The sequence below is a fragment of the Schistocerca piceifrons genome, chromosome 3, assembly GCF_021461385.2.
Source record: "Schistocerca piceifrons isolate TAMUIC-IGC-003096 chromosome 3, iqSchPice1.1, whole genome shotgun sequence".
Classification (NCBI taxonomy): domain Eukaryota; kingdom Metazoa; phylum Arthropoda; class Insecta; order Orthoptera; family Acrididae; genus Schistocerca; species Schistocerca piceifrons.
The window spans coordinates 416,125,529-416,150,723 of NC_060140.1; the positions used below are offsets into that span (position 1 = coordinate 416,125,529).

At 41.8% G+C, this 25,195-nt stretch overlaps 1 protein-coding gene across 2 annotated transcripts in view; it reads right to left on the minus strand.

Annotated features, from left to right (window-relative positions):
• LOC124790106 (coronin-7) overlaps nucleotides 1-25,195 on the minus strand; it is a 238,154-nt gene that overhangs the window by 180,565 nt on the left and 32,394 nt on the right. For both annotated transcript variants that reach the window (XM_047257676.1, XM_047257675.1), the window contains one exon: nucleotides 9,685-9,940. In XM_047257676.1, the coding sequence (XP_047113632.1) occupies nucleotides 9,685-9,940 (256 nt within the window). The remainder of the gene's footprint in view (nucleotides 1-9,684; nucleotides 9,941-25,195) is intronic.

A 25,195-nucleotide genomic window follows, 5' to 3' on the forward strand; every position in this document is an offset into this window, starting at 1 on the left:
TTGGTTATCCTTGGGACCTTCTTGTACGCGCTGCACAATGTGTATGCCTCACGGTTTGAAATTAGTCCATTGCTCCTCATCCGTCTAAAGCATAAAGATGAAGGTGGCAGTGATTTATGGATGAAGGCACTAAACAGCAAGGTCAGCAGCACAACAGCATAAATGATATACAGATGGGTGTTGTGAAAATATATTAAAATAATAATAATAATAATAATAACAACAACAACAACAATAATAATAAAAATAATTGGAAAACCAAGTTGCATTCACAAACCACGGTAAGCACCATGATAGCCCTCAATAAAAGTCAGATAAAACACAGCAGAACAACTAAATAAAGTCAAGGATAAAATACCAGTACAGACACGATTAAAAAGGGGACAGGTGACTGTGGCTGGATGACTAATTAGAACTAATGGGTAACTGAGTCACTCTCGACGCTAAAATCTCTCACTCAGTATGTTGGGGAGAATTCTGGACATCAAAAAAAGTCTTACAACACAAACCACACTCACCTAATTGTCAGTAAAATAGAGGACAGGTCAGATCAGCCCTCAGCTCGTCGTATAACACACATTCAATTAAAATGTGCCCCACATCTGCGACACACTGGTGACACCATGTAATGTAAGTGAGAGCCATGCATTGATGGGCAATGACCCACTCTAAGCAGTATAAGGGCTACTTCAGTTCTTTGTGGTTGGAAGGAGGTACGCTATGGTCACACACAAGGTTTTATGGAATGTAACTTATTATTCCTCACTTCCAGCCACTGAACCTCTCACCAATGCAAGGTCTTCTTGGTCACAAATGAGGTGACAGTCTGCAACACTGAACCATGAGCAGAAGATGGAAGGGAGCAAGCTTCCTTGGCAGCTGCATCAGCAAGTTCATTTCCCCGAATCCCTATGTGCCCTGGGACCCAGCAGAAAATTATTTCCTTGTCCTCCTTTTGCACGAGGAGAGCGTCCTGCACTGTTTGCAGCATCCAATCTTCTGGGTACATGTGACCAACAGCGAGAAGGGCATTGAGGGAATCTGAGCAGATGAGGAATTTCTTGCCATGATGCCATCTCACCTGCTCTAGTGCCCTCGATATAGCTAACAATTCCATGTAATAAACTCAAAACTGCTCTAGAAGCCCTATCCTGAGGACAATATCAGGGAACATGACAGAGCTGCTGTTAAAATTCACCCGCTTAGACCCATCCATGTAAACAGTGATAAAATCTGGGTGGCAATGTAAAATCTTATTAAATTTAATTTTAAAAATATAGTCTGGTGTACAATTCTTCCTGTAAACAATCAATTGGAAAAGTCACCTGGGCCTCTAGTAGCCACAGGCATCCCCTATCCACCCCTGGATTTCAATCTTCATGCCCCCCACTTGTAGTAATTCAAGGCTCTCCCTTGCACAGATCCCAAACGGCACTTCACTCAGAAACCGCGCGCTGCTACGGTCGCAGGTTCATATCCTGCCTTGGCATGGATGTGTGTGATGTCCTTAGGTTAGTTAGGTTTAAGTAGTTCTAAGTCTAGGGGACTGATGACCTCAGATGTTGAGTCCCATAGTGCTCAGAGCCACTTGAACCCAAATGGCGTCATCGTCCATGGATGGTGACAGAAGAGTCATTTCTGTGGTGACTGTGCAATGTAGATGGTTGCTAGTGATTTTGGAATGGACATAGCCTGCTTGGCTTACCATGAGATGTTGAACAAATGACAGAGGTTCATCAGCTTCTGCACGCAGGCTAGCTACTGGACTTGCACAATAAGCCTCCATCGAGAGCATAGAGCCCTTGTAGTGAACCACATGCAGCATTTCAAGACATGAAGGCCTTGCTGATCTATAAGCCTGAAATTTGTATTCAAGCGAGGGTGACACAAAGGCGTTATAAAATTGGAGAAGATGTGCTCTGTCTGCTCCCGAAAACCTATGAATGACTCATTTAATGATGTTTAAAGCCTTAAGACATCTCAGTTTTAGTTCTTTAAGATGTGGCAATGAAATTAGGTTCTCATCAAAAGTGAGGCCCAGATACTTTACCTTTCCCTTGAAAGTGAGAATAGTACTTCCAGTTTTAAAATTGGTTAATTAAAAAGAGAGAGTGGGAGTGATTAAAATAAACAGTTCCCTTCAAAGAGAATTTAAAAAGTGTGGTGCTAGAAATTCCTCAATCCACCTGACTGTCAAATGCAATTGCTGATTAGCTGTTGCAGTGGTGAAGGACATACAAAAGACATAGAGTCGTCCACAGACAAGGAACACAGTACGGATGCCACACTGTGGACGTAATAGGGTTGATCGCGGAGGTGCATACCGTGAAACTTAGAAACAACCTTCACGGGACACCCTTCTTCTGCTTAAAACAGTCAGATGGGACATTCTCAGCCTGGTATGTAAAATACCTGTCCAAGAGGAAGGACTGTATGAAAGTGGATAGACAACCACAGAACACCCACTGATAGAGTTGTAACAAAATATTAAGCCTCCACGTAATATCATATGCCTTTTCTAAATTGAATAGAGCACCAATAAGACATTGCTTACAGGGTAAAGTTTGCTGATTTGCTGCTTCAAGCAGGTTCCGGTTATTGAGTGTGGAGTGATACCTCCTGAACTCACTCTGGGAGCAAACAGGAGGGGTCTAGTTTTGAGAACCCACACTAGGTGGTAGTTGACCGTATGCTCCAGTGCCTTTCCCATGCAGCTTGTCAGACTAATGCTATGATAATTACTGGTTTTAAAATTGAGATTAAAACAGATTCTTTCTACAAGTTTAGAAAGACTCCTGTCATCCAGATTTCATTAAAGAGCTGGAAGGAAGGAAGAAAGAAAGAAAGAGGCCTTCCACTGACCACAGATCCAATTCTTTCAACATGCTGTACATTAACAGATTGTGGCCAGGAGTAGTATCACAAGCTACTGACGATGCAGAACCCAACTCCCACAGAGGAAAAGGCTAGTTGTATTCTTCAATGTAGGTGGAAGAGAAATCAAAATCAACCTTTTCCTGTGTCTCCCAATAGTGATGGAAAGGTCGATCCTGGCTAGAATCAACCATAATAGTCTTATATGATTGAGCCATTGTCTGAGCAATGTCTCTTGGTGATGTTAGGAGAACCCTGCACCTGTACAGCTGTTATTGGCAGTCTTGAGTTCCACTTTACTTGCAGATGTGAACCTACTGATGGAGTTCAGGAACTCTTTCCAAGACCTCGGCTTACTCTCTTGGATTATTCTCCTTGCCTTTGCCCATACCTCTCCAAAGGCTGCACAATTTGCATCTGCAAGACGCCAACTGAATCTTCGAATAGCCACCCTCCTGATCTTGATTGCAGAAAGACACACACCATTCCTCCAAAGGACAGGTTGCCTCCTAGGTGTTCACTGCTGTAATGTGATAAAACCTGTCCTGGATGCTGTCACACTGCTTGGAAACAGCCTCTATAAAGCAGCCACCTCAGCAACCCCCTTTTGGGATCTGCTCCATCGTGCAGATGGATCCAGATGGATAGTGGTCACAACCACGAAAGTTGTCACTCACTCCCCATTGAGCAGTGTCTGCAAGGGCAGGCGAGCAGAAGGCCATAGAAGAGCCTGAAGTGGTGGTAAAATGCATAGCTTGACCCATTTTCATCAATGTGAAGTCTGTAGTCCAACTTCTGGGGTAAATGGGGTTAGATCCCCATAGCTCACTATGTGCAAAGAGGTCTCCTAAAAGGAGAAAGGGATGGGGTAGTTTATCAGGAAAATGTGCACAGATCCCATAGTCAACTGGCTCATGGGTTCACAGGTACACAGAGGACACCACGACGGCAACATGGGCCACTATCTGAACAGACACCATTTGCAACACTGTGGTTAAGGGCACAGGTGAAGAATGGAATGTGTCCTTGAGGAACACTGCTACCCCATCTTTCACTCTGTCACCAATAAGGTCATATTTTCTGTAGAGAAGGCATCCAAGTACAGACACATTGGTCTGTTTAAAATCAGTCTTTTGGATACAGACGCAAAATGGTCCATCCTATAAGAGGAGTCTCAATTTCTCCTGATGAGTCCTGCATCCATTCACATTCCACTAGAATATGGGAGTCATTTTTGTGGTGTACTTTTGATTTACTCCTATCCTTGTGTCAGAGTGGTAAGGCACTTGTGGGGGGGGGGGGGGGGGGGAGATGGAGGGGCTATCTGGTTTTGGTGATGAGGCATTGAAATCCCTGTGATGTCCTCCTCATGAGTCAGGTGTGCCAATATGATGTCTGATGGCACAAGGGACAGCTTTTGACCTGAATGTTGTGACTTTTTCCCTATTCCTATTCTCTTCAAGGATGATGGGGAAAGGGGGGTGTTGAAGGGCACTCCACTTTTGGGGTGCCTTCTCAATGCTCACTGGGAAATGTTGCAGGTCTCTTTTGTCATAGCCATCTGGATTACTATGTTTTTGCTCACTTTGCTTTGGCATGTACATGTGCAAGTACCGGTGCTGGTGATGGATAATGGTATGCTGGACAGCATTTGCATCAAGGGATTGACCTTAGAAACATGTTTCTCCACCGTGGTAGCATACAATATGGCATGTGCAGCCTTAAACTCTTTTTTGGCTCCTACATAGGGGATCCACTTGGTCACTTTTATTTCCTGAATTTTGCATTTCTCAGCAAAGACAGGGCAGTCTTGGCTCCAGACTGGGTGGCTCCCACAGTAGTTGATGCAGATGTCTTGAGGCAGGCAGTCAGTCCTAGCTTCATGGGCTGCTTTTCCACACTTCCCACAGGTCACTTCACCTCCACAACTCAGTGTTGTATGGCTCAATGTTGGCATTTGTAGCACTGCTTAGGGTTAGGAAGATAAGGCCTTCCTCTAAGCCAGAGGGACCCTGCCATAATATGTTCAGGCAGCGTTGGAGAACTGAAGGTCACACTGAAGGTGGCAGAGATCTCAATTTCTCCATTATTCTTTCATGTCTTTTGTTACACATCCACTATTCCACAGTACACCCTTTCTAGTTTAAACTATGCAATTTCAATATCCCTAATATCATGGAACATGAACACACCCTTGTTTGAGTTGAAGGGACCTACGCAACTCAACAATTATGTTATAATCATTTAATTTTTTTGAATTAGTTCTGCTTGCTTTGCTCTGTAAGTCTCAACCAATAAGGAATCATTTTGTAACCACTTAACACACTTTTAAGACATTAGTAAGCCCTTCTAAGCATTTACAGAAGGGGATCACTTTTTCAAATGCCCCTCCTTCCCATTGATCATTACAAACACATTCTGATTTACAATGGGCTGAGCCCTGTTACTAGATATAATCTGATTATCAGGAAAACTAACTCCTTCATTCATTTGGATAAGTGGATGTAAGTACCCCCGGGTGGTAGACTCATCATGCTGGGAGTTGAGAAGCTTGAGTTCAAGGGTTCCATCTCAGTCAGCTAGAGAAATAAGGGTCCACTCAGACAGAGCCCCACTTACCTGCATCATAAGCCCTATATAACTGATGGGCAGCAATTTCCCCAAACGTTACCCACTAGTGATCTGGATGGTCATTCATACATCTGAAAAGCTTTAGATTGTGCAGTAGAGGAGGCTTTAATCAGCAGTGATCCATTGCACATTTCTCCCAACGACTCACTTTCTCCAAATGTATCTTCAATGTGTTCCACAAAAAAAAGAATGATTTTGCCACCGTGAAAGTATCTCCATTAGTTTGATTACATACTAGCTATTGGAGAAATTGTTTCACTCTTAATCGTCTGGCTTGTCCCTTTTCCCATAGGGTATCTAGGATAGGAAAAGCAGTTTTAAACAAACTGCCTGTACTGAAATTTCTAAATGTATCTGATGAGACGGCCAGATCAGAATGGCCATTGTTTTGTTTTAATTTGACACATTTCATGTGTGAAATATCTGTACTCATGCTACCCACTTCAATCAAAGGTGCTCCCAAAAAGCGCCATCCAATCACAGCAAAAGTCATCTGGCACAATAGTCGCACCTGGGAGTCCTGATGCTCCAGGATGATAGGCATCTGCCCTTGGCATGCATGGGGAACCAGCAGCTCAAGCAACAGTGGTGTCCTGTCAGCGGGCTCTACTGAAAGGATGCATAATGACCCTACCATGTCGGACTGGCTACTGCATTGGCTTTTAAGCATATATTGTTATTGTGCATTAATTATCTTTTTAAGATGTTCTCCCCAATCGCTACACTAAAGCAACAGTTTTGAGAACGAAGGTCAAACTCTGAAAGAGGACCAAAAATGAATGAATGTGTCAAAGAAAGGAAAGCAGAGCCTTGTGGTTAGTCAGGTCAACATCAAAGGCTGATCTCATGAGAAAGTACATATGAGAAAGTACATAAGAGAAAGAAGGATAGTTGAGAGATGAGAAACTACAGCACAAGACAGGAACTAGGTGTTGCAGTGCTTGCGACACACATACTCATTAAAGAGTCATAAGCCACCTGAGGGGAACACCAGCAAAGGTATTAAACAAAATTTTACTTATTGTGCATATACTAGGGTTGTACAAAAAGTAAGGTTCCTATATTTTTTACAAATAGAAAACAATGTTTATTGTTATTAATTCATACATCATTGAAAAGCTTACACTTTTGTCTATTTTTCAACAGTCTCCATTTTTTCGAATCACTTTTGAAGACGGTGCACCAGCTTTTGTATTCCTAAGTTGAAGAAGCCTCCCACCAACCCATTGAGGAAGCGTGTGACCTCTGCTTGGACTTCATCATCGCTCTTGAAGCATTAGCCACCTAAATGTTCCTTTAGCTTGGGGAAGAGAAGATAATCGCTGGAGGCTAAATCCGGGCTGTATGGAGGATGGGGCATAACAGTCCACCCAAATTTCTACAAACGCTCCTGTGTTTGATGAGTGGTGTGGGGTCGAGCATTGTCATGAAGAACCACTACTCCCTCCGTCAGTCATCCTCTCTGGCGATCCTGGATTGCTCGCCGGAGTTGAGTCAGTGTTTGGCAATATCTGTCTTGAGTTTATTTTCATCCCAGGTTGCATGAAATCGATGAGAAGTACCCCCTGCTGATCCCAAAACACAGCCGCCATAACCTTGCTTGCCGAATGCGTTTGTTTGAACTTCTTTGGTGGCAGTGAACCGGAGTGACGCCACTGACAAGATTGTTGTTTTGTTTTTTTGGGGAGGGGAGGGGGGAGTGGGGGGGAGGGTAATGAAACACCCACGTTTCATTCCGGTGATGATAGAGTCCAACAACTTCTCCTTGTTGCCTCCCTCCCTCACATCGTTGAAGTGAGCACAGTCGAGGCGTTGCTCCTTGTGTCCATCAATCAGCATCTGGGGGACACAGTGACCACACACCTTGCGATAACCCAACGTTTCTGTTAAAAGTTCTTTCAATTGTGCCGTGGGAAGCTTCAGGAATGCGTTCAACACGTTCACGGACAGTGACCCTCTGATCTTTGAGCAGTTCACTGTTGACCTTCTGGACAATCGCATCCAAACCCAGTGGTCTTCCACTCCATTCTTCATTGTGAACTTCTGTGCGAATCTCAGCAAAGGCCCTGCACCAATTGCAGATGTGCTGAATGGACGTGCACACTTCTTTTAAACCTCAGTCAGCTGCCGATGAATCTCCACGGGCGGTAACTTCCTTGCGTGGAGAAAACGGATTACTGCTCAACCCTTGGACTTGGTGGGAACGGTGATCAACACTTCCATCTCTGATGGCTGCTAAGCCAACAGTGAGCGACGTAGCGAATCGCAGATGGGCGGATTCGAGGGTGGGGGAACCACTGCACATGGCACTGTTGTCAGATTTAGCCTAGCACCTTCCCTCGAGGCTGTAGCTCATTGGGAACCTTACTTTTGGTACAGTCCTCATACAGTATAATAGGAAGAGTACGTAATTAGATTTTTGGCTGATTTGGTGATCAAAATTTAGTACAAGGAGCTGCCATCTCAACCAGGAACAATAGTGTTACATCAGCTGGTCATCAGATTGAACTGAGCATGGATGACAGATATGGGTACAACGTTGCATGTTGTTTCCTCTATGTCACAGTTCTTTCATAGTGAACAGTGAGTGGTGGCAACCCATGACCATTTCTTTTTCAATGTGTGAGAAATCTGGAGAAAACATGCTGGCCAGGTCAACAGTTGAATACTCTCTCTATCAAAATCGGTCAGGACAGCACTGACTTTGTGTGATCTTGCATTATCTCGCTAAAAGATAACACGAGACCTTTACGACAGGGCACCGCCCTCAGCCTTAACACTTCGGAAATGTAACAAATGTAAAAATTGCAAGCTATGCAAATCAAAAGTGTTCATGCTGTGTACGCAATAGCACCCCATACCACCACCACAAGTGCTAAGCCTATATGACAATGACGAATGCAATCCAGCATCATGTTCTCCTCAGAGCCTCCATACATGGATACATCAATTATGATGCTGTAGCAGTACTTGGACTCATCTGAAAAGTCAATGTGGTGCTACTCTTGTGTCCAGTGTTCTCACTGAGCATACCAGTGTTAGAATGCCTCTACTGCTGCAGCAAGGGAAACCATAACAATGACGACAATGCTGACAGTATGTGGTTCTCCAGAGCTAATCACACTAGCTGTGTGGATAGATGTCTAGCTGCACCCAAGACCCACCACTTGACTCAAGGTATGCGACACAACTGTGTGATCTTGCACTAGTCACACAGGGCCATTAAGATCCTTCAAGGATTTGAGTATGGCCCTACTGGACCCATCAGTTCCATAAGTCAATGATACTCATGGGATCCTGACCACCACAAACAAGAGATGGAAATAGAGACCACAGTGACTCATAGGGGTAGATGTTTCACCTTCTTACGAGAGGCACAACATTCATCCTACACAAAAATCAAGATCGAAATGCGATTTCTAAAGGGAAAATTCGATGCATATTCTTTGCCTATAAACAATATGCAGATGGCATTACTCCTAAATGCTCATGATTTCCATATCCCAGCATGTAGTACACCTCTTGCTAATTTGATACCTTCTTGGTGTTGCAATTTCAATTAGCAACAGTGCGACTTGAAGCTTTCAGTTGCCTTTGATACACACTATGGCAGCACCCATCGATTAATTAAAAGAATGTAATAGCATTTAAAATTAACTATTTTGCTGGTGGCAGTATTACATGAAACCTTTGCCACTCAGTTTAAGTAAAACAAAAGTTAACAACACTTAGGCATAATGCATAAATAAAAATTTAATTGGTGGCAACTGCATCAGTCTACTAACAGAAAGTACAGCCTGTGATAGTTTGATACCATTTGCTGGCAACTGATAAAAGTGAATTATCACATAGTAAAATGTAACACACACTGACCTAAAAACATAGAACATTATCCTGTGACTAACTGTTTAAAAATGTACAGCAATCAGCCAAATTCTTTTCAAATAAAGAAAACATTCTTCAGTGATGTTCTCAAAACACAAAAACAGTGATAGACAGTGTTTTGCATTGTGACAGATTCAAATCAGTCTACACAACCAAATCCTTAATTCACTCCACCATGTGGTTTCAACATTGTCTGTGAGTGAAAAAGTAAATGTGATTAACTGACTCTGAAGTTTTTTATAGTAACTGCTGTGCTTTGTGTATTGCTACACTAGAACTGTGAGACAAGCATACCTTGCGAGGCACCTGGTACATAATTGGTATGACAGATGATGACGTCAGCTGAAGTACACGGTTCACTTCAGCCTGCATGACAGCAAGGGCTCGCTTGGGAACAAGGCACGCTCCCTTTGTCTGATCACCATTGTGCCTAATGCCTTCAACCAGATATGGCTCCTTGTCTGTCACCTCCATATAAGCAATTGTCGTGTCTCCTTTCCCAGCTAAGAATAACATCCCAGTATCAGGATCGTACAGAGGTATCAGGACCCTGTAAAAATATAGAACTTTTTTTTCATTATTTAACAACCCACTCATAGCTACAGTATAAAGATAAGAACCAACAGTGCAGCGCTAAGTGTTAATTTCTTATATAGTAGTATGATCCATTCAGTTTCTCTAATTTCAATGTATCTAGTACCTCAACACTAATAGCACTCTTTTCTCTTTTTTTTTGCAGAACAATCCCTTACTCTTAGAAGTATTTACTTCAACCTGCAGCTGACCCAAATGTACCAGAAATCATTGGTTGATTGTGAGTGTGCTTACCATGGCCATTTTGCTCTCAATTACTATAAGCCTTTGCTTCATAGTTGCATTCATTATGTAGTACAGCCTCATGAGTTCACAAGAGTTATGAACGCTTGTAAAGTGTGCACACTCTGGATACTCATTTGGATTTTGTTTAAAAGAAACAAGTGATAGAAAAAAAAAACGTAGATTCCCGTAAAACACACTTTTTCATGTTTCTCCTGCCATGACAACTATTATGTAAGGTGATGACAATGTAGTTTTGTATTCCTTAGACTAATAATACAATCTTGAGAGGAAAGATGCTTTCATTCAATATTGTCATGATTCCTTGTCCTACAATTGACTTCTAAACATTTTTACAGTTTTTGTGATGGTGAGCGATGATTTATGCTTGACAATGCTAATACAATGATGCCATTGACTGGCTACTATTACAGCAGTCTTAAACGCATATCACATGCATTTGCGTGAGTGTGTGAGTTTGTCATCTAATTTTGACGAAGCCCTTATCGGCCGAAGGCTATTATTTGTGACAGTCTTTTTGTTGTGCCTATCTGCAACTCATGCCTATCTGCAACTCAGCTTCTCTGTTATATGGTAAGTGGCAACTTTCCTTTTCACAATAAATTGTTACATTCCATCCTGGATTTTTCATTGTTTGATTATCATAGTCAGTCACAGAACCTGCATTCATTCTAAATTTATTACACAAAGTTCAATGACATAAAAATTGTTGCACACACCATTACAGGTACTGAAACACTGATTCAAGGTCATGAATCACCCTGTTAGCAGCAAATCAGCAACCACTGATTATGCTGGTTCTTTCCCGAGCTCACATCATGAACATAATTCCTTTCTCTCTTTCTGGTAGTAATCAAATGATTAACCCTTAATCTTTGATAATAAGGAAAGAGGAATTATGATGGCTATCAACAATAATACATAGTTTCTGATCAATGAGTTTTATAAAATTAAAGAAGAGAAACATTCTTACTGACAGAGTAAAAAGTATTTTTTTCGTCACAATACTATGACAGTTAACAGATCTGTGCCTACAGCAGTGATTTTAAACAAGTTTTTCTTTCAATGATGTGTGCAGTTTTCAGAGTCAACTTCCATTACAAAAGTTGTTAGTGGACCTACATACTTAGCAAACCAAAGCCCACTGACTGCAGAAGCACCACTAACCTCCACCTACTATAGTGCAGCTGAGCCCTGTTACCAGTTTCATTCTTCAGTCAAAATTTCAGATGACACCTTTTGACAACATGCTACTTCCCAATTAATTTCATATGACCAGTAGTCTATGCTGGCATTTTTCAAAACAGAATGGTGGCATCACAGATTCAAATACTTAAAACATTTCTCTTTGTATGGTTTTTCAGCCTTATTATTCTTCTTTTCACATTTCATACGTGGAAGTGCATCAATAACCTATGTATCATACACCACTCAATCATACACTTATTTATTCATTCAAAAATTGTGTTCTGAGGATAACATTGTGAATGGGGACACACAGGAGGATTGAGTGGAATACAGTATTTGGGAAAGGAAGAAAATGAAAAATAGTATGACATGGAGACGAGGAAATGAATGAAAGGAGAAGCTGCCTCACTTCTGTGACCTGAACCTGAAATAATTTTGCACAGAGCACAAATTTACCATATCAAACTTTTGTCCTGATTGTTTAAGAATCACATGACTTTACCTTCTCTTGTGTATGTAGAAGAGACCTGGAGACACCAGGTGGTTTCAGATAGATTATTAATAGTAAGACACAGATTCTGAAACAAGATTTTAAACTGCAAATATTTTTAGAGGTAGATGTGGCTTCTGCCTATAATTTGTTAGCTATGAACAGCAGATTTAAACTGAAGACATTGCAGAAAGGTAAGAAATTAAGCAGGTGGAATCTAGATAGATTGAAGGAGCCACTGGCTGTTGACAGTTTCAAAGGCAAGAATACAATATAAGGTTTGAGATATGAAATAGTGAAGGCAGTAACAAAACAAAGAGGCAAAAAATTTACTTAACTGACAAGAGAAAATACATAACTGCAATAACACAAAGTAAGCAAAAGAGAATACTAATATGATTTATCATGATTAACAACTTGGCTGCACACCCAGAACCACACCTTTAACAGAATACAGATGTCTAAAAATGAGGTCGACAGAGATTGTGAAAGGAATAGCAGAGACGCAGAACTGTAGAAGCAAGCATGATTACAGGAAAGGTACTTGTTGCATATAAGAAAACCTTTGGCAAAACGGGAAGCAACTGTATGAACTTCTGGACCTCGTATGGGTACCCAATCATAAGAAAATAAGGAAAGAAAAAGTGGAAGGAATATACAGAAAAGCTACAAGAAGGAAAGAAACTTGAGGACAATTTTGTAGAATGGAAAGAGCAACTGGAAGAAGATGATATGCCGGGTGAGATACTACGAGAAAAATTTGATTAAGCACTGCAAGATCTAATTAAAAAAAACGGCATCTGAAGTAGGTGACATTCCATCACAACTTTTAGTATCAGAAAAATCAAACCCGACAAAACTGTTCCGGCTGGTAAGTGAGATATTTGAGACAGCTGAAATACCTGCCGACTTCAAGAAGAATGTACACAGGTAAGTCAATTATTATCTGCAATGTGGTTATAAAATTTTATTGTAATCAAATAGGAAACTTACAAGCACATCATTTTTCGACATATTCTCCTTGCATTTCAACAAACCTAGTCCATCATTTTACAAGCTTCCTGATGCCCTCATAAAAGAAAGTTCTCGGTTGAGTTGCAAACCAGGAATGCAACGCTTCTTTCACTGCTTTGCCCGAGACAAATCGACAGCCCCTTAATGCCTGTTTGAGTGGACCAAACAAGTGATAGTCAGAAGGGGCAAGGTCAGGACTGTATGGAGGATGATCCAGTACTTCAAGTTTGAGTTTCTGGAGTGTTTCAGAAGTGTGGGCAGCAGTATGTGGATGGGCATTGTCGTGCAACAACAAAACACTTTTTGACAGCAATCCTTGGTGTTTGCTTTGAACTGCAGGCTTTGGCCTGGCAGTAAGCATCTCACTGTAACGTACACTGTTTATTGTTGTGCCCTTTCCCCATAATGTTCCAGTATTGGACCCTGTGCATCCCAAAAAACCATAAGCATCAGTTTTCCTGCAGACAGTTGGGTCTTGAACTACTTCTTGCATGGGGAATTGAAACTAACCTAGCAGCTTGAAAATTGCAAAGATATAACAACAAATATACAAAGCATGAGTGATTAACGTAAAACTACAGTACAACCAAAATAAACAAAAATTTAACTAAATTGCAGATAAAAATGACTTGCCCTCGCAATAACCACAGTGCCAAAGAAGACAGATGCTTACTGGTACAAGTATCACTAAACCATCAATTTCATGTCACGGTTGCAAACACTAATGCAAATTTTCTAGAGAAGGAAGGAAAAACTTGGTAGAAGCCACCTTCATGGAGTATCAATTTGCATTCCACAGAAATGTGATCCTACAAATTAACTTAGAAGATATGCTGCAGAAAGATGAATCTGCACTTATGGCATATGTGGATTTAGAAAAGGCTTCTGACAATGTTGACTTGAATACACCTGTTGCATAATAACCTCAATGACATTACAATGCCAGGGAGTGAAAAGTTACCTAAAACTTGTCAACTTTTACAGACCACACAGCAGTTCTAAGAGTTGACAGATATGAAAAGGAGGTCACTAACAGAGAAGGGAAAGACACCACATTGTAGCCTGTCATCCACATTATTCAATCTGTGCACTGAGCAAACAGTAAAGCAAACCAAAACAATTTGGAAACAGAATTAGCTCAGGATGAAATAACGAGGTGACAATAAGGGGATTTTCTCCCTAGATTGTTGATATATTGTTGACATTGCTACCTAGAGTTTCCATTGTTTGATCAGGAAATTAGACAGAAATTAGTAGATGAGTTTCGCTATTCAGGTAGCAAAATAACTGAAGGTGGCAGACGTACACAGGATATAAAATGCAGGCTGGCACTAGCAATGAAAGCTTTTCTGGAAAGAGAAGTATGTTGGGAAGTATATTCTAAAATTATGTGTCTGGAGTGTAGCCTTCTACATAAAAGAAATTCAGACAAGAAAAGAATGAAAGCTATTGAAATGTGGTGATACAGAAGAATGCTGAAGATTAGAAGGGTAGACTGGACAACTAATGAAGATGTATGGAATCAACTTGGGAAGAAAAGAGCATTATGGCACACCTTGATTGAAAGGGTTACAATAATAGAACACATTCTAAGGCATGAAGAAATAGTTAAACTGGTAATAAACTATATATCTGTTTATGTCGAGGTTCAGAAAAATTGCAGCCTAGGTGGAAAAGTTGACTGATGGATTATAGAATAGAAAGGTATTGTGTGATAAGCAGTATACCCTCTTAGTGCCCTGTCGCAACATAAGTGAGCAGTAGCATATACTGCTGAGCTCCAGTCATTTCTTTGTTCATTTCACCTCATGTCATAGTGTAGTAAAGCATCGATAAAAAAGGATGACAGTATAACCACCCTTCACTCTGGAGCAGAACATGGCTTCATCCGTAACTGTTTATTGCTGTTGATTTCCAAATGGGAGGTACCAATCATAAAGAAATAAAAGCCACAGTTTTCATAAATTTGTTTTCCACTTTGCTGCTACCAAATATTCACCCAGATTCAACTATAGTAATTAACAATCTGCCATATCAGATTATAGTGCTAGATAAAGCTCCAACAATGCACTGGAAGAAAGAGGATATTTTTCTGGGTACAGAGGAATATTCATTTGGAGAAAACTGAACCAGGCACGAAGAAGGTAGAATTAATGGAACTTGTAAAGCTGTATAAGCCAAACAACCAATACTACCAAACTCCATGCTACCAGTTCAATGAACTGGCTATGACAAAAGGATGCAGTATGATCAGGCTTCCCTCCATTCCATGCTCCTTTCAGTCCTAATGAACTTTTGAAAGTGCAGTATAAAAAAATAACAAACACAATAAAAAAATAGATCCTTTAAAACATCATGTCAACTGGTAGAGCAAGTGTGCTGAAGTTACTCAGTGCTCCTAGTGGCAGGTATAAACAACAAATTGCCATTAGCCTTATTTTACTGTGACCATTAGTTGCCAACCTACAGCCACTAAAGTGAGTATGACCACAGCTGTTCAGGAGATTATTAAGTGACAATGAAACAGCTTAAGGAACTCTGTGTGTGTGTGTGTGTGTGTGTGTGTGTGTGTGTGTGTGCGTGTGTGTGTGTGTTGAAAGGTTCTGAACGCACAAAAATATGGGTCGGTAAGGATCCAAAACTTTGACAACCTTCCACAAAGATTAATAATGACCATGTCAAGAGTTTGCACTGTGTAGGCATCAGTATAAGATCATGCCTTGAAATTCTGAATAACAATCTTTAGACAGTGTAAGTGGATAGAAGAAATATCTTCTCACCAACTGGCAGTGGAAGTTTTACGTATACAAGCTTTGGAGCCAGTGGCAGCTCCTTTTGGTAGAAGTGTTGAATAAGAAGGAAGAGGGGTGAAGGAGAGGGAAGGAGAGATTTAGGAGAAGGGGTAGAATTTGGGTGACTTTTCCTAATGCTACCCCTTTTCCTAAAGCTCTTCCTTCCCCATCAATCCTCCTGTGCCAGAAGAAGAAGCCACTAGCTTCAAACATACGTGTGTGTGTGTGTGTGTGTGTGTGTGTGTGTGTGTGTGTGTGTTTTCTGCCACCGCATGGTGAGTAGATTTTTTTATCTATCCAATTACATTATACTGTCAAAAACTGGTTATCTTCGTTGTTATATTAGCCCATGTGGTCATCATCCCTTCTTATATAACATTCTTGTAAGTCATTGTTGTCACCTGTCTTGATCACACTGTCATCTGTTTCCTACCTTCTGTACACTCCGTTCATTTACTTATCTGTATCATCCAGATTAATCAACACTTCACTCCTACACATTTTCTAGCATTGATTTATGTGCATGTAGAAGGGTCCATCGTTATTTACAAAATTGCATATGACAATTTGTTTATGCTTCACTACAGCACGGTGCATTCTCCTGATCATCTTTCACCAATTTATTTGCAAATTTGACAGCTATTTTCTCTCCCACCCCCCACTTATCTTGTTTGTGTGTTATTCTGTTATGTTTTCACATGTTTTTTTCCAACAAACCGCTATGATTAACTTTTATTGTCATCTCCTACATTACTTTGTCAAGCGAAGCAGTTAATATTTTCTTCTATGATTTTCCCTTTCTGTTTCCCCAGTTTTTAAAATTTTGTCTCTTTCCATGTCTTTCCTCACCAATTTTTTCTTTTCCACTCATTCTTTTCTATCATATAGGCCACTTCTCTGTAGAGAAATTCTCACCCACTCACTACCACTTGTTAACCATTGTCTGTTCTCGTGATTTTCGTACAATTTTTCCATATTTTTCCTTGCTCTTCTTGTTTTTCTATCTTCTTCTATCCTCTGCTTCTCTTTTTTGTCAGTACCACGATTTTTAACACTCCAAATCAGCCCCTCTTGCCATGATGTATCCCATCACATATTTACATCTGTTCTTTTCGAAAATATGCTTTTGCACTATCAAAACTATGGTTCCACATTGTGTTTCTTGAAACCTGCTTGTCCTTGGAGTTGCTCGCAAAGGCCTAATACTGAAAGTCCCTGTTTATGGATGTAATGCTACTCTACATTGCGCTCTTTTATAGATTCAAATACACCAATCTCCACCAGACTTCTCTCCTTCTACAAAATCCTGCAGTTTTCTGCCCCTCATGTTTCCTTGGATAGTATCATCCACCAAACCAACTTCAAATTTCAGCAACATGCCATACTTCACCTCAAAAAGCTATCCCACCTTCTCCTAAAATATCTCAACAGTTGTGTTTCCCTTCCTGTCCCTCTGCAACTCCCTAAACAGCCACACCGTCTCCTACAGACTGAGCTTGGCTAACCTCCTTAACATCCTCCAGCCTTCACTACTGCCTCCCAGACTATTAACAACTAAAAAAAACAAGAATCAGTCACAACAGTACAGTGTTCTCAACCTCTCTTTCAAAGCACTCTCCTCTCCTGAATTACCTGCATTATCCAAGGATCTCACTTTCACCTCTAAATCTGCATTTAATCACACTGCTTTGGTGAAGGACCTAGTTTCTTTCAAATGTAATGTCAACTGAAAATATCACTTTGCAAGCCAATCCCAAAACCTTTCCAACAGCAAAGCTGACACTGAATCCTGCCTTCAACAGTTCTGACCACGATACCAACTTGATGAATCACCACTACCTCAAAACCATCCCTTACAAGCCTTCCGAGAATTCCTCACATCCAGCATTGCTTCACAATCCTTTCTCAGGTCCGTATAACATGACACTAACCTGTTCTCTGCTGAACTCCAGGCTGTGTTCCCTAAAGGTGATGACTCCAGCAGACAACGGATCTACCACTGTGCTACTTGACCAAGAGGATTATGTTAGTGAAGGTCTACGGCAGCTGTCTGACACTTCAACATACATTTATTTGTTTTAGGCATTTCCCAACAATCAATCTTTCCTTCTCATGCCGTCCAGTAAATCTCCCCTGACCCAGTGTTCTGGGTAACTTTCCTGAACTCTACCCCTTAAACCTATCTTATCCTTCACCTCTCTTTCTTCCCTTTCAGCCCTTCTGCTAGGAGGAGGAGCCACTGGCTCCGAAAGCTTTCATATGTAAAACTTTATAGGTTTTGTTAACATCGAGTATAGATTAAATGTCAGAAAGTGTTTTCTGAAAGTATTTGTACGGAGTGTAGCCATGTATGGAAGTGAAATGTGGACGATAAATAGTTTAGACAAAAAGAGAATAGAAGCTTTCGAAATGTGGTGCTACAGAAGAATGCTTAAGGTTAGATTGGTAGATCACATAACTAATGAGGAGGTATTGAACAGAATTGGGAAGAAGAGAAATTTGTGGCACAACTTGGCTAGAAGAAGGGATCGGTTGGTAGGACACGTTCTGAGGCATCAAGGGATCACCAATTTAGTATTGGAGGGTAGCGTGGAGGGTAAAAATCATAGAGGGAGACCAAGAGATGAATACACTAAGCAGATTCAGAAGGATGTAGGTTGCGGAAGGTACTGGGAGATGAAGAAGCTTGCACAGGATGGAGTAGCATGGAGAGCTCCATCAAACCAGTCTCAGGACTGAAGACCACAACAACAACAACAACAACAACAACAACAACAGGTTTTATAAAATTGATCATTTTTGTTGTTATATTTTGACACATTGTGTCAATGTAAAATTTGGGCTGTGATTGTTGACTGAAAATCAGAAACAGCCCCATGTTGAAATCAGCCAAAAACTGCTTGCCACTCTGAACAGCAAAGAAAACTTCCTGAAGAACATCATACCAATATATGAGATGTGTTTATGGCTGTGATGTTGAAATAAATGAGCAGTCATCGCCAAGGGTGGACAAAGCATCTCCTCATCCGAAAAATACCATGCATGTGTCAGTCAAAGCTCAAGGGTCCTTTTTGACAGAAAAGGCATTGTCCATCAGGAAAAGGTACCACCTGTGAGATGATAAACAAGGAAGTCTATCAGAGAATATCAGCATGTCTAAGGGATGCCATGTGCAGGAAGAGACCTGGAGTGTGGAAAAACTACACTCGGATGATGCATCACGATGACATGCCAGCTCACACCCATTACTTGACTGCCACTATCTGGCAAAACATCAGATTCCTGTCATCTCCATCCATCCTATACCCTGGACCCAGCCACAGCAGACATTTCGCTGTGTCCCAAACTTAAAATCACTCTGAAAGGACATCACCTCCATAGGAGAGATATAGGACAATGTGACAAGAGATGCGTGCATCATCTGAGAACGAGTGTTGCAGGAGGTTTTCCAAAAAATGGAAGGAACATTAAGAATGGTATACAATCAGTGGAGGGCACTACTTGGGGTGATAGTGCTTAAAATGTACAACAATGAGCAAATAAGGATGTTAAAAGCAAATTCTGTCTTTTTTTTTAACACCAGTTCCAATGTTACATGGCAAGAAAAAATGAAAAGTTTAATCTTCGTGAGTTGGTAATGCTGGTGAAAGTAACTATTATGGACACTATCCCATAGCACTAGTCTTGAGCTATGCTTCTTAGTAACAGGATGGCCATAGAAACATAAATCCATGGAGGATTGCTGGAGGAACAAACCAAAAATAATTTCTGAATCACAGACAGGCACAACAAAAGGACAGCTAAACAAATAATCTTTCGGTCAAAAGGCCTTCTTCTGAATTAGACAACACACACACACACACACACACACACACACACACACACACGCGCACGCGCACGCACGCGCACGCACGCGCACGCACGCAACTCATGCACATGACCACTGTCTCTGGCTGCCGAGGCCAGATTGTCAGCAACTGCGCCAGACTGAAAGCTACAGTGCATGATGGGAGAATCAATCTGGATGGTGGGGGTAAGGAGGATGCTGGAGTGGGGAGAGGGAGGGATAGTAGGGTAGGGCTGGGGGTTGGTAAGGTGCTGCTTGTGGGAGAATACAGGGCAAGGTGTGGAGAGGGTAGGGCAACTAGGTGCAGTTGGCAGGTTAGATGGAGAACAGAGCTTTGGGGGGGGCTGGAAAAGAAGAGAAGTAAAAAGACTGTGGGTGCATTAGAATGGAAGGCTGTGTAGCACTGGCATGGGAATACAGAAAGGGACAGATGGGTGAAAGACAGAGACTGCTGAACATTGAGGCCAGGAGGGTTACAGAAACATACAATATATTGCAAGTAGAGTTCCAACTTGCGCAATTCAGAAAAGCTAATGTTGGTAGGAAGGATCCAGATAGCACAGGTTGTGAAGCAGTCACTGAAATGAGGACTGTTGTGTTGGGCAGTATGCTCAGCAACTGGGTTGTGCAGTTTTTTCTTGGCCACAAATTTTTGGTGCCCATTCATGCAGACATACAGCTTGTTGGCTGTCATGCCTTCATGACTGGACTGGAGTAGGGTATGGTGATGATGGTGATGGTGGTGGTGGTGGTGGTGGTGGTGGTGGCAGCAGCAGCAGCAGCAGCAGCAGCAGCAGCAGCATTGGCGGTGGCTGCAGGATGCACGGGACAGATCTTGCATCTACGCTTATTACAGGTATATGAGCCTTTAAGCAAGAGCTTGGAACAAGGTCTGAGTAAGGATGGATGAGGATATTGTGTAAGTTCTCTGGGTTGCAGAATACCACTGTGAGAGTGGTGGAAAACATAGTGGATAGAATATTCCTCATTTCAGGGCATGACGAGATGTAGTCGAAACCCTGGCAGAGAATACGATTCAGGTTCTCCATTCCTGGGTTGTAATGAATCATGAGGAGAATGCTCCTCTGTGGCCGGACAGTGGGACAGGCAGGCAGAGGGTAACTGGAGAGATAAGGCGTGGGAGATCTGTTTTTGTACAAGGTCTATGAATGCCTTAATGAGACCCTTGGTATATTTCAAGAGGGAGTGCTCATTGCTGCAGATGCAACTGCCATTGGTGGCTAGGCTGTATGGAAGGGACTTCTTTGTATGGAATGGGTGGCAGCTGTTGAAGTGGAGGTATTTCTGGTGGTTGGTAGGTGCATATGTAGCTATGTTTGAAATCGAGGTCAACATCAAGGAAGGCAGCTTGTTGGGTCGAGTATGATCAGATGAAGCAAATGAGGGAGAAGGTGTTGAGGAATGTGGATAGAGTGTCCTCTCCTTTGATCCAGGTCATGAAGATGTTATCAATGAATCTGAAGCAGGCGAGGGGTTTGGAATTCTGAGGGGTTAGGAATGATTCCTCTAGATGGCCCACAAATAGGTTGGCACAGAATGGTGCCGCACAGGTGTTGAGTGTTATACCCCGGATTTGTTCATAAGCGATACCATCAAAAGAGAAGTAATTGTACGTGAGAATGTAGTCAGTGATGGTCATCAGGAAGGAGGTTGTACGCTTGGAATGCAGGGCCAAAGTTTGTGTTCAATAGCGCCAAGATCATGGGCACTGGGGACACTGGTGAAAAGGGAGATGGCATCAATAGTGACAAGCAGAACATTGTGTGGTAAAGGAAAAGAAACTGTGGAGAGTCGGTGGAGGAAACAGTTGGTATCTTTTATATAGTAGGATGGATTGTGGGTAATGGGCTGAAGGTGCTGATCTACTAGAGCAGAGATTCTCTCAGTGGGGGACAGTAAATGGTCATAATTGTGCGCATTGGGTGGTTGGGTTTACGTACTTTAGGAAGCATGTAGAATATACGAGTGTGAGGAGTGGTAGAAGTGAGGAGAGAGATAGGGGAGAGGTTCTGGGATGGGCCCAAGGATTTGAGGAGAGACTGGGATCAGTTTTAGGTGGTGGCTTGCAGTTCTTTCTGCAGATTACGGTAAGCTTGCATGGTGAGGGATTTGGGAAAGGATGGTGAGGCAGGGTTCAAGGTTAAGAAATTCTGAAAAGTTAACAGGGAAAGATTATGAGGTCGTAGGGGTGGATGACAGTTGGCTGGAAGAGAGAACTGAGTCAGGCAAGGTTCAACATTGGTTTATCATTGAGTCTGACTGGTGAGCCTGACTCAGTTCACTCCTCCATTTAACCATGATCCTCCCCCACTGTTCCTTAATCATGGCCCTGTTAACTTTCCAGAATTTTATTAATATCAAACCTTGCCTCACCATCATCCCCCAAAAACCTCAACACGTGAGCTAACCTTACAATGTTGTTTTGAATCGCAAATATTACCTGGCCGAAGGACTCCTCTAGTTGACAGATTCATTCACCTACAAACTTTGCCACAATGACCCAATTCTATAAATCCAGCAGTATCTCCTCAAATCCATAGGCCCATCCAAGCACCTCTACCTGGAGTCCATCTCTCTCCTCAACCCTTTCACTCCCCATCTTCTACCCTCTACATGCTTCCCAAAATACGTAGATCCAACCACCCAGTACACATCATTGTTGCCAGTTGCTGTGCCTCCGCAGAGAGAATCTCTACTCCTGTAGATCAACACCTTCAGCCTAATACCCACAACACGTTCTACTATAAAACACCAACCATTTTCTCCACTGACTCTCCACAGTTCCTGTTCCTTTACCACATTATGTCCTGCTTGTCACTACTAATGCCTCCTCAAATGTTGACCTCCACCTCAAACATGGTTACATCTGTATATGGTTACATCTGTACCTCTGTCCATGTCAGACCTACCCACCACCAGCAACACCTCCACTTCAATAGCTGCCATCCATTCCATACCAACAAGTCCATTCCACACAGCCTAGCTACCTGTGGCAGTTGCATCTGTAGGGTGCGCAGATCCTGTCAAAACATACTAAGGGTCTCATTGAGGCTTTCACAGACCATATTTACTCTCCTTTTACAGCAACAGATCTCCCATGTCTTATCTCTTCAAAGTCCCACTGTCCGGCCACAGGGAAGCATTCCCCTCATGACTCATTATCACCCACGAATGGAGCAATTGAATCACATTCTCCACCATGGTTTCCACTACATCTTGTCCGCCCTGAAATGAGAATGTCCTATCCACTATGCTTCCCACTCCTCCCATAGTGGTACTCTGCTGCCTACTGAATCTATTCAGTATCCTCATCCGTCCTTACATGGCCCCCTGCTCCTAACCCCTTGCCTCATGGTTCATATCCCTGTAATAGACCTAGATGCAAGACCTGTCCTGTATATCCTGCCACCACCACCTAATCCAGTCAGGTAACAAGCACGGCTATTCCATCAAAGTCAGGGCTGCCTGTGAAACTAGTCATGTGATCTACAAGCTAAACTGGAATCACTATGCTTCATTCTATGTGGACATGACAATCAACAAGCTGTCTGTCTGCACAAATGGCCAAGAAACAGCTGGACCACCCAACTGCTGAGCATTCTGCCCAACACAACAGACTTCATTTCAATGACTGCTTCATAGCTTCTCTCATCTGGATCCTTCCTACCAACACCAGCTTTTCTGAAAGGCGCAGGTGGAAACTACCTGCAGTATATCCTACATTCCCATAATCCTTCTGGCCCCAACCTGCATTAGTACTGTCTCTCACCCACCTATGCTCTTCTCTATTCCCATGCAGCCTTCTATTCCAATGCACCAACAGTCTTCTTCCTTCTCTATTTTTCAAACCCCCTCCCCCGTCGCCCTCCATCTACAATCTCGATTGCAACTTGCCGCCCTACCCTCTCCTCACCTCATCCCTGTATGCTCCGATAAACAGCACTTCACCATCCCTCACCCCTACCCTACTATCCCTCCCTGTCCCTGCCCCAGCCTCCTCTTTACACCACCACCAAGATTGCTTCTCTTATCATGCACTGTAGCTCAAGTCTGTCCTTGTCAGCCAGAGACTGTGGTCATGTGTGCAAGTTGCTTTTGCGTGAATGTATGTGTGTATGATTTCTAATTCTGAACATGGCCTTTTGACCATAAGCTTACTTTTTTTCGCAGTCTTTTTGTTGTGCCTTTCTGCGAATCAGCATCTCCACTATGTGGTGGGTAGCCATTTATCCTTTTCATAATATTGTCATTATTCCATCCCGAATTTTCCATTGTTTATTTATTTATTTACTTATTTACTAAAGCTGCAATTTTTTTACAAAAATAATGTGATGGAGCTATGCTGCTCAGGTGTAGGACTCTAAAATACATCAAAACCATACAAATTCAATGAATAAAATCACTGACCAGTTTCAGGAGGGGAGAAAAAAAGAACTGCACACACACAAATGCTAATGTTAAAACAGTGAGACTCTACAATGATAATTTCAAATAATGTGCATGGAATGGGATAGGCATAATGTACTGAAATCAACAAGCATGACAAGAGTTTAACAGAAAAGAAATTCAGGAGTAAACACAGATGGAAGCCATCTTTGTTTCAAAATTGTGTTGTACAAGATGATGCAAATAAAACAAAGTTATTGCAATAATGGAAAGCCATGTATGAATTACAAACAATTATTAAGAAATAGATTTGAATGGTGGAAAGCAAAAAGAAAGTACCAGAAACTACTGGACAAGACTTTCAGAGTATCGTTCTTCTTCAGTTCAGGAAGGTTAGAGACACGGACACTCATTCACACTTCAGATTCATTCATGTGATTGTCATGCTATGGCCCAGCGAGACCCTTGAGAATGTGTGCGCCTAAACATCTTGCTCTGCAAAATAATCAAAATATAGCAACACTAATTTTTGTTTGTCTATCTAGCACACAGCAATTCGTTTTAAATTTGGCTTGTGGCCTGCCCTTTCTGTCACTGTTCATAAAGAAAACAAAAGACTAAAAATGTAACTGCATTAATTAGCCATGTGCAACATGTGAACAGGTCACCACAATATGACCAAGCCAATCTATGGTATAATGCAGTGCCAAACAATTTAATTTAAATAAGAGAAAGCAACCCAAGGTAGAGAGTGAAACACTGAGACTCGGAGATTTGTTCATTGGACATAAATGAAAAATAACTTATATATTTATTTTGATGTCTTGAGCATTAAATATCTACATCTACGTCTACATTTGTACTCTGCAAACCACTGTGAGGTGCATGGTAGAGGATACGTCCCATTGTACCAGTGTCTTCCTGTTCCATTCAAGTACGGAGTGTGGGAAGAATGATTGACTGAATACCTCTGTGCATGCAGCAATTATTCTAATCTTATCCTCATGATGCATATGTGAGCAACACATATGGGATTATAGCGTATTCTTAGAGTAATCGTTTAAAGCCATTTCTTGAAACTTTTGTAGCAGACTTTCCAGATAGTTTCCGTCTCTCTTCTATAGCCTTCCAATTCAGGTCATTCACTATCTCTGTGGCACTCTTACCACAGATTAAACAAATCTATGACTATTCGTACTGCCCTTCTCTGTAGATGATCAAGATCTCCGG